This window comes from Dasypus novemcinctus, chromosome 9, assembly GCF_030445035.2.
Source record: "Dasypus novemcinctus isolate mDasNov1 chromosome 9, mDasNov1.1.hap2, whole genome shotgun sequence".
NCBI classification, from domain to species: domain Eukaryota; kingdom Metazoa; phylum Chordata; class Mammalia; order Cingulata; family Dasypodidae; genus Dasypus; species Dasypus novemcinctus.
The window spans coordinates 70,764,120-70,779,933 of record NC_080681.1 but is presented as its reverse complement, the minus strand read 5'-3'; the positions used below and the strand labels follow the sequence as shown (position 1 = coordinate 70,779,933).

At 38.9% G+C, this 15,814-nt stretch overlaps 1 protein-coding gene across 1 annotated transcript in view; it reads right to left on the bottom strand.

Moving 5' to 3' along the window:
* Positions 1-15,814, bottom strand: part of LOC101439781 (cytochrome P450 2J2-like) — a 69,431-nt gene that overhangs the window by 9,135 nt on the left and 44,482 nt on the right. Inside the window, exons 5-8 of the mRNA XM_004484534.4 lie at positions 13,514-13,690; positions 11,618-11,759; positions 9,463-9,650; positions 6,359-6,497 (exon numbers count right to left, since the gene is read on the bottom strand). Of these exons, the coding sequence (XP_004484591.1) occupies positions 6,359-6,497; positions 9,463-9,650; positions 11,618-11,759; positions 13,514-13,690 (646 nt within the window). The remainder of the gene's footprint in view (positions 1-6,358; positions 6,498-9,462; positions 9,651-11,617; positions 11,760-13,513; positions 13,691-15,814) is intronic.

Below are 15,814 nucleotides of genomic sequence, written 5' to 3'. Positions count from 1 at the left end.
TTACATCAGTGGTTAAGTTTATTCCTGACTATTTGAGTTTTATTTGTCATATTTTATTTTTACCGCCCTTTTGACACTTTTAGTTACTTTTATTGATATAATCTTTATTTCCAGACTCTTTTCCAGGCCTCTCTCTCCTGTCTTTTCTTTTCAGGCTCTAGCACACCCTTTAGTATTACCTGAAGATCTGGTCTCTCGCTTAGAAATTCTCTCCATTTCTGTTTATCTGTGAATATTCTAATCTCGCCCTCATTTTTGAAAGACAGTCTTGCTGGATATAAGATTCTTGACTGGAAGTTTTTCTCTTGTAATATCTTAAATATATCAGACCACTGTCTTCTTGCCTCCATGGTTTCTGGTGAGAAATCACCACTTAATCTTATTGGATATCCCTTATATATTATGCATTGCTTTTCTCTTGCTGTTCTCAGAATTCTCTCTTTGTCTTTGACATTTGACATTCTGATGAGTATGTGTCTTGGAGCTGGTCTATTTGGATTTTTTTTAGATGGGAGTACAATATGCTTCTTGGACATGGATGTCTATGTCCTTCAATAGGGTTGGGAAATTTTCTACTATTATTTCTTCAAATATTCCTTCTGCCCCTTTTCCCTTCTCTTCTCCTTCTGGGATACCCATGACATGTATGTTTGCATGTCTTTTGCTGTCATTTAGTTCCCTGAGACCTTGTTCATTTTTTTCCATTCTTTTCTTCATCTATTCTTTTATATGTTCACTTTCACAGGCCATTTATGCAAGCTCACCAATCTTTCTTCTGCCTCCTCAAATCTGCTATTATATGATTCCAATGTTTTTGAAATTTCATTGATTGCACCTTTCATTCCATAAGATCTGCTATTTTTCTATGTATGCTTTCAAATTCTTCTTTGTGCTCATTCAGTGTCTTCTTAATATCCTTAATCTCTTTAGTCATCTCATTGAATTTATTAAGGAGATTTGTTTGAACATCTATGATTAGTTGTCTCAACTCATTTATGTCATCTGGAGGCTTCCCTTGTTCCTTTAACTGGGCCACAGCTTCCTGTTTCTTGGTGTGGATTTTAAGTTTTTTGTTGGTGTCTTGGCAGCTAGCTTACTAGAGTATTTATTCTGGGTGCAGATTTTCTCTTTAATTTAGGACTTCCTGCCTTTTCTCCCTTGCTGATTGTGTAGCAGGGGCCAAGCACATAATTGATGCTGTACCTGTGGAGGCTCAAGCTGCCCTCATTGCACCAAGGACTGATGAAGCTTTTTCCAACTTTCTTCTTTACCAGGGGTAGGGACAGAGTCACAGCTGTGTGGAATAATCTCTGAGTCATGCAAACCTAGACTGTAACTGCCAAGAGAGTCCAATGAAGATTCACACCCCTTTTTCCCTCGCCTGGGGTAGGGATGAAGCTGCAGGTATGGGTAGCAATCTATGCAGTGCGGGTCCAAGATGACTGCAGTTGCCCCGGGAAATTCCAATTATTCAGTCATGCCAGCCAAAGGTACCTGCAGTTACCTGGATAGGTTGATGCAAGGGTCCCCCAGCCTCCTCCCTGTCAGAGGCAGGGCTGAAGCCTGGGCTAGGGCTGCAGGCCGATCTTAGTAAAAGAAACTAGTTCCTATCATCACTGTGATTTTCAATCAGCCCAGCTTCCCCTTATGCAAGGAGCAGAGTCAAAATGGCAGACACCAGCTCCTTCCCAACTTGGGCTGATTCACACACCAGCTGTTCCCAGGGTTATATTTTAGACAGCCAAGTCTACCAATCAGCAGCCGAAACCGGTAGCCAACTATCTCATCCTCCCCTGTTTTGGGAATTGGAGCTTCCAATTCCAGTCATAGAATAGCTCCTGGGGTGGCGAGCGCTGCCAGAGTAGGATAATCACTGGCCTGCACAGTGTGGCTGGTAATTTCCCAGAGAGGCTGGCATTGGTCCTAGCCACTTCCTCCGTGCCGGAGGTGGGGCTGGGGACTAGGTTAGAGCTGCAGTCTGATCTGGATGGAAAGAAGCCAGTCCCCACCAGCCCTGGGATTTTCAGTCTGCCCCACTTCCCCTTGTGCTTGGCGCAGAGTTAAGATGGCAGCTCCCAGCCTCTTTCTGACTTGGACAGGCTCAAACTTTAGCTGTTCTCAGTATAATACTCTAGCCTGCTGAATTTACTCATCAGTAGCTGAAACTGGTGCCCAACTATCTCTTGTTTTTGGGAAGTGGAGCTTTCAATTCCAGCCACAGAACAGCTCCTGAGGCAGCTTGTGCCTCCAGTGGAGGATGGGCACCAACCTCCGCAGCGTGGAGTGCTCTACTTAAGAGTGTTCTCTGCAGACGGGCAGTCTATCCCTCCCATGCTTTCAAGGACGTTGCAGGATGCTCTTCCGGTCTCCTAGAGCCCCCAAACAGGTGCGTCAGCTAGCTCCAGAGGACTCTAGGTGTTTACTAATCACCCTGTAGCAGGAGCTGACTCTAGGGGCTCCTTACTCTGCTGTCATCTTGCTGGTTCTGAGAACTTTATTTTGTAAATTGTGTGGGCTATGCACTGAATCCAAAATACAACAAATAATCAGTCTTTTTTTTCCACAGTAAAACAAAGTATTTTAAAATATCATTTGGATAATGTACATTCTAGTAGTAAAATAATTTATCATTAAATCTGATCTAGAAAAATTGAATGACAGATTTTTTTCTCTCTTAATTCCATACCTAGAAAAATAGAATTTAAAAGACTACCTTTATTTTTTATTTTATTTATTTTATTTTATTTTATTGACTTTGTAATAATATTACATTAAAAATATACATGTGAGGTCCCATTTAACCCCACCCCCCCACCCCACCTCTCCCCCCCCCCCCAGCAACACTCGTTCCCATCATCATGACACATCCATTGGATTTGGTAAGTACATCTTTGGGCACCTCTGCACCTCATAGTCAATGGTCCACATCATGGCCCACACTCTCCTCCATTCCATCCAGTGGGCCCTGCGAGGATTTACAATGTCCGGTGATCGCCTCTGAAGCACCATCCAGGGCAGCTCCATGTCCCAAAGCCTCCACCTCTCATCTCTTCCTGCCTTTCCCCACACCCATCAGCCACCATGTCTACTTTTCCCAATCCAATGCCACCTCTTCTATGTGGACATTGGATTGGTTGTGTCCATTGCACCTCTATGAAAAGACTACCTTTAAATAAAACTTTTTGAGTGGTAGCATTACCAACTTAGCTTTCTGTAAATTATAATTCTCTACTGTGGAACTTTACACAGTGTGCATTTTACTTTGAAATTATTTCAAATGTACAGAAAACTTGCAAAGTAATACAAACTTCTTTCTCCATAATTATTGGAGAGTAAGTTGCCTACATTACCCATGAAATCTCTAGTATGTGTTTCATATAAATGAGAACATTCTTCAACATAACTATAATGGAACTATTAAAATCAGGAAATTAACACTGATTCATTATCAACACCTGATATCAGATCCTAATCAGGTTTTTGCCAGTTGTCCCAATAATGTTCTTAGGAGTAAAAGGATCCATTTCAGAATCATGTGTTGCATTTAACTGCCCTGTCTACTTAAGTCTGGAATAAATTCCCAGTCTTCCCTTAGCTTTCATGACCTGTATTTTTTAAGATTACAGACCAGATATTTTGTAAAATATCTTTCATGTTTCCTTATGATTAAACTCAGGTTGTGAGGTTGTACATTTTGATAGAAATATCACTGACATGACACTGTATTCTTCATATTTCATCCTATCACGTGGTGCATGATTTGCCCCATTATTGGTGATGTTAACTTGGATTACTTGCTTAAGGTGGTATCTGACATGTTCTCTCTTATTAATTACTTATTTGCATTGTAATTCATTCTTTCAACAATATAAATAAATTGTAAACGTTCATTTACTAGTCTTAGCATCCATTGATGTTTCCTAACAGAATTATTTATTACCTTATTTTCTAATTCCATCACTCCTTTTACATGTATTAGTAGGAATTCTCCCATAAGGAAATCCTTGTGCTCATCTTCATATATTTTTTGTTTATATCAGTATGGATTTATGTATTACTATTTTTATTCCAAGGGTTATAACATTCTGTTATTGTCATAATTAATTTTGATGCTAACGATCCTCCAGATGTAGCATCTGGATGCCCAACCAAGCTGGTATTTCTTTACTTTTGGCACAACAAAATATTCCATGCTCATCTTATATTTTCCCTTCTTTAGACCTGGAGTAGCCACCCTTCCAGATATCCTGGTTCCTTGTTTCCCCATTAGTAAAATTAGACAGTTGACCTAGGTCTTTGGCAAAGTTATTTCCAACTTATTTTCCTAAGGTTTAATGATTTTATTTGAAAAATTAGTAACTAGACTCTTGCATTTCATAAAATGGCCCCCTACATTGATGGATCAAATAGGAAAGACTTAAATGAGGAAAAGAAATTATGAATTTTTAATAATAGTTTTAAAATCTGCCCTGATTATACACATGTAGTAATCCCATACCTCATCATCTTTTCCAAGAAAAGAGAAGGAGCTCTCCACACCTCAATTCCTCAGGGTGGCTCTCTTTAAAAAGTGCTAGACCAAGTATGTGGAAAAGTACCTGTGTGCCAAAGTTGGGACTATCATGGACAAAGCCAGCCAGTTGTGTTGACACCCCTTAATCTTAGTTTCCATTTATTAAGAAAAAAAGTGATACAAATCCATTTCCTGTTTAACACTAATAACTAGGTTATTAAAGGATTAAATGCGATAATTTTGCTTTCAAATGAAATTTACAATTAAGAAGGAGTGATAAAAATCCCAATAACAAAGCCCCAGTGAAGAAATATTTGTAGAGCTTTTCATACTCCAACAACAAATGCAGATAGGATAGATGAAGCAACTATAAGGAAAAGCCTTCTCTAATATGAAGGAAAGTTATCCAGGCATCACTCAGACTAGTAGGATCCCTCTTCCTAAGCAATGGCTATCTATTAGGATTTCTCTCAACACAGATGTAACAAGCATTAGGTAATAGAATTTTGTGAAATGCATAAACAGTCACATTTTAAGTATTTTAGAATTACATGGATCTTTAACAAGGGCCAAAGAACAATACAATAATTACAATGACTGATATATGCAGTTGATACTTTGTACTGTAGTACAAGAGTTGAAGCTAGTATAGACAGGAAGGCTGGAAAGATATTCCAAAGTCTCATTTCATCTTTCTTATTAGGAAAGGACTTGTCTAATGTGATCAAAGTGACACATTACCAGATGGTGAAATACAAACAGAATGTAATTGGAATCAGCCCAGATACACTTAGGGCAGTGCTGCACAATGGGAAGGTATGGTCTATGGAGTCCCACTGACTTGCATTTCAATTTCAGTTCCTTCCTTTCCCTCTTAGCCTTTATGTAATCATCAGGAAAATGATATGGTTTCATAATATGATGCATAACTTATTTTAAATTAAAAATAGGCATCATTAATGATAAGAATGATGGGGCATGCTTTCCACAATGTGGGCTCTTATATAGTGTTTATTTTTAGGAGATAGAACTGGAATGAGCACAGGCTTTGGTTTTTGACAAAATTTTGGCATTAAGTCCTGGGACTGCCATGTAGGGATTTAATGACCTTGGTTGCCATACTTAAACCCATACACCTAGTTTCATTATCTCTAAAGTGGCAATAGTAATTTGAACCTTGGAAAGTTACACTAGACATAAACTCCATGAATACAGACTTATTTTTTCTCTTTTATTCTTTGTCATATAGTCTAGGCTGAATGCCTGACAGGTAACAGTTTTCTTTGCATCCTCTTTTGTACTTCTCAATTAGTGTACAATTTAATTATATTAAAAATTTTTTTAAAGGCAAAAGGACCTTTCCAGGGAGTATAGAGTAGAACTTGACCTAATTAAGCCTATGACATTTACAGTCACTGCCTGATTCCTTTAAATAGTGAGTAGCCTCTTCCTCTGGCTACTTCTCATCTCTTTATTATAAATGTAGTTTATGTCTGTGTAGTGGGTCAGTCTTTAAAAAGAAAGTGAAACATTAAAAAAACTATGTAAAATGGCAGGTGAACAAACTTTCTTGTGAGTAAAAGGTAGGGTCTGTTTTTCTCCTCTTGGTGCTCCAGGGTAGTCAAAGCATAGCTGAAATTTCCATCAGAAGCAAGGGAAGGCTCAGGAAGTAAGAGCAGTTAGAAAAAAATGCCCAGCCCAGGGAAACCAAAGGCTGCCACCAACAGCAAGACAGAGTCACAATGGTGGGACCAAATGGAGACTAATACAAAGAACTTTAGGAAAATAGCTGAGGAGGGCTGAAAGAGGAACTCTGAACCCTCAAGCTCATTTACTAAAACTCACCTATTGAGAAAGGCAAGAAGGATTCTCTTTTCTTAAAATGTCCATTTTCCAGAAAATGTTCCGGATTGAACGTGTCGGGGGTGGCCCACTCTTCAGGGTCTCTGTGCAGTGCAGTCAGATTGGTCATGATTATGGTCCCCTAGGGAAGACAGCAAAGACTTCAGGCAAGGTTTGACATGTGCTACACACTTGTGTAACAGGTATAGGTCTTCAGGCTCCCACACTGGCCTGACCGCACCCTGAATTTCCCCCACAAACCCATCATCTACTGAGGCCCTCCTTCTCCCTACTTCCCTCACTCAGAGCCCTGCTCTTGACAGACTGGATCACAACTGCCTGTAGGGAATTTTATCAGGGAAGATAATGCTAGACTATGGGATGGGTCCCTCTCTACAGGAACAGATTAGTTTAGGACTTAGAAGGGATAAAGATACAGAAGCAAAGCAATGGAACAGTTGTCCAGTCAGCATTTTACCAAAATCAACCAGCAACTCAGTGTGGCAGCACACGAGTGTACAGTATGTCTCATTCATCCCTTTATCTCCCATTCTTCTCTCTCCATTGCCTCCAATAGCACAGTTACCCCACCAATATAAACAGTGGGTTAAAAATAGAATCATGCATTGCAGAGAAAATCATCATTATCCATTCTAAACACAAGAAAGACACCCAGGGGACAGCCCTAATGCCTTTCATTTGCACACTGTGCTTTTATCAAATTCATCAGCTAGAATGGTCCACTGTTCTACCTAACTTTCTCTGAATTCTGTCACTCCATTCCATGTCCAGTGCTGCCACCCTAGACAAGCCATGTTGTTTTTCTCTAAACCTATAGCACACTCTCAACTCTGCCCTACATCCTCTCGTGCCCTTTTCAATCTGCTAGGCACCCTGAAAGCAGAGTGAGCCTTGAAAATTACTTTATCATTCCATACCCACCAACCCACTAACACCAGGAACTGACACCCTTGCAAAGCTTCCAGTCACTGTAGGTTAAAAACTCACCATGTGAGCCCTGTCTGGGCCATTTCCTCCTTCTCCCTGCATTCCTATTAGTTGTCTTCTTTCAGTTTCTCATACATGCCATTTTGCCCACTCATTTCAAGGCCTTTTTAAATACATTGGGCCCTTTTTGGAAAGTTCTTCCCACCATTTTCTTACCGAGCTAAGTACTGATCTCCCTTTAATCATCAGCTCACACATCATTTCCTTTGGGAAGCCTTCTTAGGCTAATCTCGCTCTAGTTAATCTGCATCCTATGAGCCTTGTTCTTTGGGTATTTATCATGGCTGGTAATTACATTCTTGTGCAATTGTTCCTCTGGTTGGTTTTGCTGAGGATTTTTCTCCAGATCTATAATGAATATTTCTGAATTAATAAAGAACCATATGTATTATTTTTTAGCTTTCTCTACATTTAGCAGTAGGTTAGGTATTCTATATAAATAATCTCATTCTACCTCCTCATTCACATTCCAGATGAAGAAATTGAAACTCTGAGAGGTTAAAAAGCATATGTAAGGGGAGGAAACAGAGCTTTGTTTGAAGCAGGTTTGCCAAAACCCTGGTTCCTTACCTCTCTATCATACAGTCAATTAGATTTCTTAGCTCTCAGGCTGAGAAAATTTCACATTTAAAGTTGATGCTAAAATCAGTGGTAGAAGCATTCTGTTGAACTAGGCTTCTTCCCTGGAATCCAGCAAACTTCTGGAAAATTGCAAATGGTACTAGGAATTATAGCATAACTTTCACCCACAAGATGGCCCATCAGTGAGGTAATTGGTGAAGGTAACAGCTGTTCTTCCTAGCACTGCAAGGACAGAGAACAAGCAGTGACCAAAGGTGACCAAGGTGTAAATGGAGGCTCCTCTGGTTCTGCCACTTGAAATCATCCCTTTGTAAGACACACTCATAAGGACTTTGGCAAAGTGGAATTGATCCAGGTTGGCTGTCCTTTGTGGTAAGAAGCAAGGGGAGGAACTGAGAATGTATCATCTGGAGATAGGAAACTAGGGCACAGGAGAGCTGCCTGAAGAGCTCTGGACCAGTGGAGAGGGAGTAGAATCAGAATTTCTTGTGAGGACAGGGAGAATTTAATAAACACCAATTGGAAAAAATATAGGGAGATTCTTTTAAAGTCAAAGGAAAGCAACTCCTGTGGAGGGAACATGGGATAATACAAAATATATATATGCCTTGGAATCAGGAAAGATCTGGTTCTGGATCTATTACTTAGTAGCTGCAGACTTTGGGCAAGCTACTTAACTTCTCTGAACCTCAATTTCCCAATCTACAAGGCAGGTATAACAAAGAGTTATTAGAGGACTGAGTAAGACATTTTGATAGAATCTAGAGAGTCCACAGCAGAAAATCGATGTGTAATTATTGTTGGTTCCTTTTACTCCCTTTCTAACTTAGGTTAGAAACCCAGGGTATATTACCTAATTAACAACCTATTTAACTAACTAATAACTAATACCTAGGTTGGTTTCCCTGACCTGATAGCTAAATACTCTATTACTTGGACTGTAACTAACTAGCTAACCAACAAATAATAGCTGGGTTGGATTCCTTGGTATGATAGTAAAGTTCTCCACCTCTAGGAATTAAAGTAAATACTGGAAAAATACTTCTGGGGGTATAATGTTAGAAAAACCAGCATCAACATGATTTATCCAAAGTGGTCTCAAATGTCCCTTAACATTTTAATATTTCCAGAATAAATTTTAATATGTCCCCAGAACTGTATGAAGCAGTATTTTCAAAATACAACTCTGCAAGATGCTCTCTTATAAGAAAATAGCATTACTGCAAGTTGTAGCCCCACAAAGATTCACAGCATAGCAAAACGCTGAGAAATCCCACAGGGATTCTTGCCCTTAACCTACTGGGACCTATGAACATCTAGTTGAACTAATGTTTTAAAGTTCATAAATGGAGGAAAAAAATATCTATTGAATCTGGTATAATATACTCTTTCCACATTCATGTGATTCCTTAGGATAAGAATACATGCTACTTTACTAATTCGGACTCCAACAATCTAAAAAGATGGGTTCAACCATCTAAAAGGATGGGTTTGAAGTCCAAGGAGTCCCTGATTACCTTGGGCAGGTAGTATCCAGCCACGGTGGTATCAGCCGACACTTCCCTGGGCACATTAAGGGGGATGATGTTGGCCATTCTCTGCACCTCGTGGATGACAGCATTGGTGTAGGGCAGGCGCTCTCGGTCAGCCATCCTCGGCTGCTGAGAAGTGCCAATCACTCTGTCGAGCTCAGCTTGTACTTTCACTGGAAAAGAAGAGAATGTTCTCCTATGTTTTAAATGTCTATGATTCCTTACAAAGATGCAGGGGTAGTCTCTAAGTTCTCATCTGTTGTATTCCAATAGGTGACCAGGTTGCAAAGAAATAAAATGGACCTTAAACTTTCCAAGGGCTTATTTAGAAAACTTTCTAGTCCGCAATTCTTCATGATCCTGGGTAGGCTAAAAAGTGGAATAACCAGGGTCGAAATGGCCAAGACTGGAGTAAGTTCTACAGACCCTAGTTTCTCAAGATGGCATAAATGAGGGCAAAGTGATCCAGGATATAAGAAAATGTTGGATGTGAACTTTTTCTCCACAACATTAATGCTCCAAATTACTTAAATTTTATGAGCCTTATTTCCTTGTCTGAGTAGAGGGGACAAATCTATATTCATCATAAGAATTTTGATAATTGCATTAATTGATGTATGTGAGCACCCAGTATGTGCTAGGAACTGCTTGTTGTTCCCCAGTGTGGTTTCCTTCTTTTCTATTGTAATAGATATTTTATCTGGAATACATGATTGTTCAGTTATAGATAATATTTCCCAGACTTGCCTCCCACTAAATATGACCTTCTGGATAATTGAGTGTGCACAGACTCAATGAATAACACTTGGAGAAAGCCCTTAAAAGGAAGGGATGTGTTCTCTTCTCCTTTTTCCCTGCTTACTGGTAGAATGGCAGCCCTAGTGGTAAGCCATCTTAGTGCCAACAAAGGCATGATTCTAGATACGACAGAGCAACAAGATGGAAGGAATCTGGAACTCTAAGGACTCTGCAGAGACCAGCTCAGACTTTTCCTGAGAGAGAAATAAATCTTCATTTCAACAATTGCTATTTTGGAGCCTGTGTTACAGAAACAAAATCGATGTTCTAACTAAGTACCTTTGAATGTTTTTGAAAATGTATCCCAAGTTGGAAATGCATTTTACATCATATCCCAGGAAACATATACACAGATACATATATGTTATATATACATTCATGAAATATGAAAGAAAAAAAGTTTCATGAACATATTTATCCTTAGTTCATGGAGAGCAAATTTTCTATTCTATTTTTCTTTTAGTGGAAGTTTTGGTCTTGATCCACCAAATTGATTTTATGTACCATCAAAAAACTGCTACCCATAATTATTGAAAACTTGTGCCATAACAGTTCCCAGCCCTCATGTGCACAAACTGTTGTGAGACCTAGAGAAAGATAAATGAATAGAGCACAATGTATTGGGAACACAGGTAAATACTGTGTGATCAGTAGAGCGATGGAGGTACACTGAATCATCCCCTAGAGAAGAAATACTAGTAATTTCCTAGAAGAATGAAAAACATCAGGGGGAAGGTAGTGTTTGAGAAGATTTTTCAAGAAGACTATTAGTTTACAACGTCAGGAATTGCAGAAGTACGTTCTTTACAGAGGGAACATCACATGTGGTGGCTTAGAGGCATAAATAAGGACACTGCAATGGAAATGACATGTAATTTAGTGAGACGAAAATATAGAGTGGGTGGATTGAGGCTGGACAGGTAAAAAGAGGTGCATCAGAGGTTGTTATATACCAGACTAAGAATTACATGGACTAAGGAGTTTGGACATTATCAAGAGGAAAATGGGAAGCCAACACTTAAAAGGAGGAAAATGCATGACCAGATTTCCTTATGTGAATGCAGCTCTTTCCTGGAATTTGTCACAATACCAACTGACTCCACTGTTTCTTCACTAGACTATCACCTTGTTGAGTGTAGGGACTCTCTATTACATTTGTATTACCAGGGCTCATCACTATCCTAACAGAAAAACTAAATATGTTCCAGTTCTCAATACCATATTACCTCGAGTGTTCAAGTGATCTTTCCATTCTACTCTGCTATCTTCTGGGCCCAAATTCTGGGCAGTAGGTTCTGTGAGGTGGTCCATCCTGTTCCTGGCACAACACCAACACGCTCACCTTGGATTTCTGGGTTGACGGTCAGGTAAAGTAGAGCCCAGCGTAGCGTTGTAGAAGTTGTCTCCGTTCCAGCAAAGAAGAGGTCCAGGGTGCTGCAGATGAGGTTTTCTTCATGGAAACTTGATACAGCATTACCAGAATTCTAGAAAGAACAATGTTTATTAATTTGTTTGCAGTGTTTGTGCTTGACCATAAAACACAGGAGGGAACGTGGAAGGAAATATCCTCTGGATATCATTAGCATTGTCCTGTCCCAAAGGCCAGAAGTTACCTAGGACTTCTGGTACTTGTGGGGATAAAAATTGAGACGGACATTTTCTTTAGCCTATAATTTGGGATTAGGTATTAGTACAGTACAAGGAGAACAGGATATGTATAAGACAGATTTGAGTTTCAATATCAGCCACACAATTTAAACATTATGACTCAGAGAAAGCTACTTAAACTCTCTGTGCCTCAGATTCTTCCTTTGTAAAATGAAAATAATAATATGTGCCTCTTAAGACCATATCATGAAATGCCTGAGATGCAAAAGGAACATGGCAAATACTCAACATATTTGTACTAATATCAGAAAGAATAAATTCATCTTTAATGTAGCAATTCTCATATTTTCCTGTGGATCTTTTCTAGGTTAAACCTCTCTGATATGATCAAACATTCCTCACGACACCTCATCATCTTTATCACCTTCCTCTGTAACTTTCAGTTTGTCAACATTCCTCCTATTCTGTGGTCCCATACCTTAGCATCTTGTTGGAAGAAAAGTTTCGCCCTTTGAGGAAAAAGAATGCTTCCATTGATTTTATGTCAATAAGATGAAATAAGAGAGGAAATAGAAATAAATCCACCATTCTTATGATTCCAGAGACAGGAACCACTAATCTGAAGAGTCAAAGGTTACAACACCTATTGGGTGAATGCATATTAACTGCAGGGGACACTGTGGTAAAAAGCAAACATCCCTTTAGCTTTATCCCTGTTTTCTGCCTATAATATTGGAAAGTAAATGATATGGTAGGAGGGTTGGTAGGAAGCCCCACAAAGGCCCTGACTAAACTCTAGCAACCAACTCAGTTTTACTTGTGTACTGCAATGGGGACTGGAGGAAAGGACAGATGCCTAACTGATAATAAAACAGTGCTTTTATTATTCTCAATTGTACTTTTCCTCTTGTGAATAATTCCTTCATGTGTGGGTAGAGGGCAGGGAATGAAAAAGCAATATTTATGCATTCCCAAGGCCTCAGGTTATGTACTACTTAGCCCTCATCTTTATTTACTTGCAACACTAACCCTGAGTTATTGCTACTCCTACTCTTACACTCCCTGAGAGATGCCTCAAGTTTTACCCCCAGGATAGATTGAATGTGGATAAAATATTCATGTACTAATCCAGGAACATGTGAATGTTACTTCAATTGGCAAAAGGGACTCCTCAGATGTGAAAAAATTAAGGATCAAGAGATGGCTAAATTATCCTAGATTATCAAGGTGGGACGTATGTAATCAAAGAAACTTTATAAAGGGAGAAAAAAGGGTCAAAGATAGAGAAAAGCTATAAGGAGAGAAGCAGAGGTCAGAGAGACACTATACTGCTGGTTTTGAGGACAGAAGAAGGGGCCACAAGCCAACTATTCCAGGCAGCCTCTAGGACCTGGAAAAGGCAAGGAAGCCAATCTCCCCCATAGCTATAGCTATAGCCTGCAGAGGGCACTAGCCCTGTTAGCACTTGGTTTTAGTGCAGTGAAATCAGATTTCACATTCCTGATCTCCAGAAATGTATGAGAATAAATTTGTGTTTTAAGACACTACGCTTATGGCAATCTATTAAGGCAGCAATATCTTTATTTATCCTTTAGGAACAAAATACAGAAAATGACTTTGGTTTCCTTACCTTTGCTATTTCATTGAGGTAAGCATCAATAAAGTCTCTCGTTTCAGCAGGATTCCAATCTCTCTTGTGTTCTTCAATGATACGATAAATAAACAATTTCAGGTTTTCCCAGTTTCTAATGAGCGTTTGGTGAGTTCCAGGAAGGAATTTCATTATCCGTGGAAAAAGACCGTAGAGCTAAATGATAAAAGCAAAACCATTGTAGGGACCACATGTTGCCACTTTTCCACTTTTCAAGATAAACAATCTTCTGCTTCCATCACACATTTATTTGCATAGGCTTAAACCGGCAAGTCATCCTTGATGCCTCTTTTCCTCTGTCATGCCTCTCCTCACCCTTCTAGAGATTTCAGTTCTCTATCCAAAATATATCCAGCCTCAGGTCACTTCTCACCACCCCAACTGCTTACCTCCCCAGAACAAACCACCAGCAGTTTTTATCTGTAGTTATCGCTGATAGTTTTTCTGATTTAATTCTTAATCTCATTTTCAGTCTGTTTTTCACAGAGCTGCCAGATTGAGCATTTCACAATTTAGCCATATAATTTCACTCTTTAGCTCTCAACCCTCCAATGGGTTTTCATTACACTCAAAAAATTGCCTAAATCACTACCTAGGTCTCTAGTCCTTACACAAGCTGTAGATGGCCTACTCCATTCTCTCCTTTCCTATCACTCGTTGACACTGTACTCTCTACACTCCTGCCACACTGGCCTTCACGACTTCATCAAGTTTGTTCCTCTTTTAAGCCTTTCCCTGTGCTATTCATTGTACCTGCAATCCCCGTCCTCTATAAACCTGTATGGTTCACCTCCTCATTTTATTAAGGTGCTGCACAAATGCGACTTCACTGCAATGGTTTACCAGGAAATGCTGAAAGTGGCAGCACCTCTGCACCCTTTATTTTTTCCTTACGCTGCCTTATTCATGGAAATTACATATATATAAAATAATACATATACCTACACATACATGCATAGATGTACATACTTACATATATGAATGTACAAGTATCTTTGTATTTTTCTCTCCATTATTATGTAATTTCCTTTTGGGCAAAATTTAGCCTTTTTACTCAAATAAAATAAGTGTTAAATTTTCTCAAATGTCTGGTAGAAAACAGCATAACATAATGTACACTGTCTAGACCTAAGATGAGACAGACAAGTGTTTGTCCATTAGCTCTCCATTTTTTCTAGCTTTAATATGGCAATAGTAGTAATAATAATAAAAACGAAATTTGTTGATCCTTAGTTTCATTAGCTGCCTGTGAGGTCCAAGGGTTATTTTTGGATCAAATGACATGAGATACATAGAACATTTAACCCACAGCCAGGAGACCCCTACTTGTATTTGCATGCACATTTTCATATCTGCTTGCATACACTGTACAGCTGCATTTCCTTTTTTAGGACTGCTGTGAAAATTAACTGAATAAAGTATGCACAGTTGTTTATCAATGTACCTGATATATTTGGGGGCTCCATGAAATGATTATTACCCACAATGTACTTTCCTGTGTCTACCTTCCCTGCCCTGGAATTCCTGCCCCTGAGATATTTACTTAGAAGTCAGCTGGGTATCCACTGAACTCTGATTTACTACACTCTGTATTAATAGGAAGGAAAACATGAATTTACCTAAGAGAGACCTATCATGAGTATAAATGAAAACAAGGAATTCAAAATAACTCTGAAAATAATAACAGTTAGCATTCATTATAGACTTTTCATATGTCAAAAATCAGGATAACTGCTTTGCCAATATTCATGTTATGTGTCCAGAAAGTTCTAGGAAAGGTATCTTTTAGTAGTAAATATAAATAAATACACTTCTAGGTACATCATAGGGAAACTAATGAACTCTACAGGCAGTGAGGTCTATTATAAAATGAAGCCAGAGAAAGGAAAAAGTGGATTCTTCTACTGCCTCTCCAGGGCACCAAAGGAAGCCAGAAAGCAGGGGAAATAACATTTTCCATGTGGAAAGAGAAATAAAAGAGTCAACATCAAGATACATTTTTTAAAGTGAGGGCAAAATAGTAATATTTCAAGTAAATAAAAAATATAATTTGTCATCAACTAATATCTAGTAAAGGAAATTCAGGAGGAGAGTCTGGAATGCAAGAAGGAATGATGAAAACTGAACATGGTAAATGTGTAGGTAAATATAAAAGGTGACTGAATAAAACAATAAAAATCATGTACTCTTGAGTTAAAAAGGAACAAACTAAAACACATGATACTAGGATCCTAGAAGAATGGCCAGAAATAGTTTTTAAAGTTCTTGTGTCATTTGGGG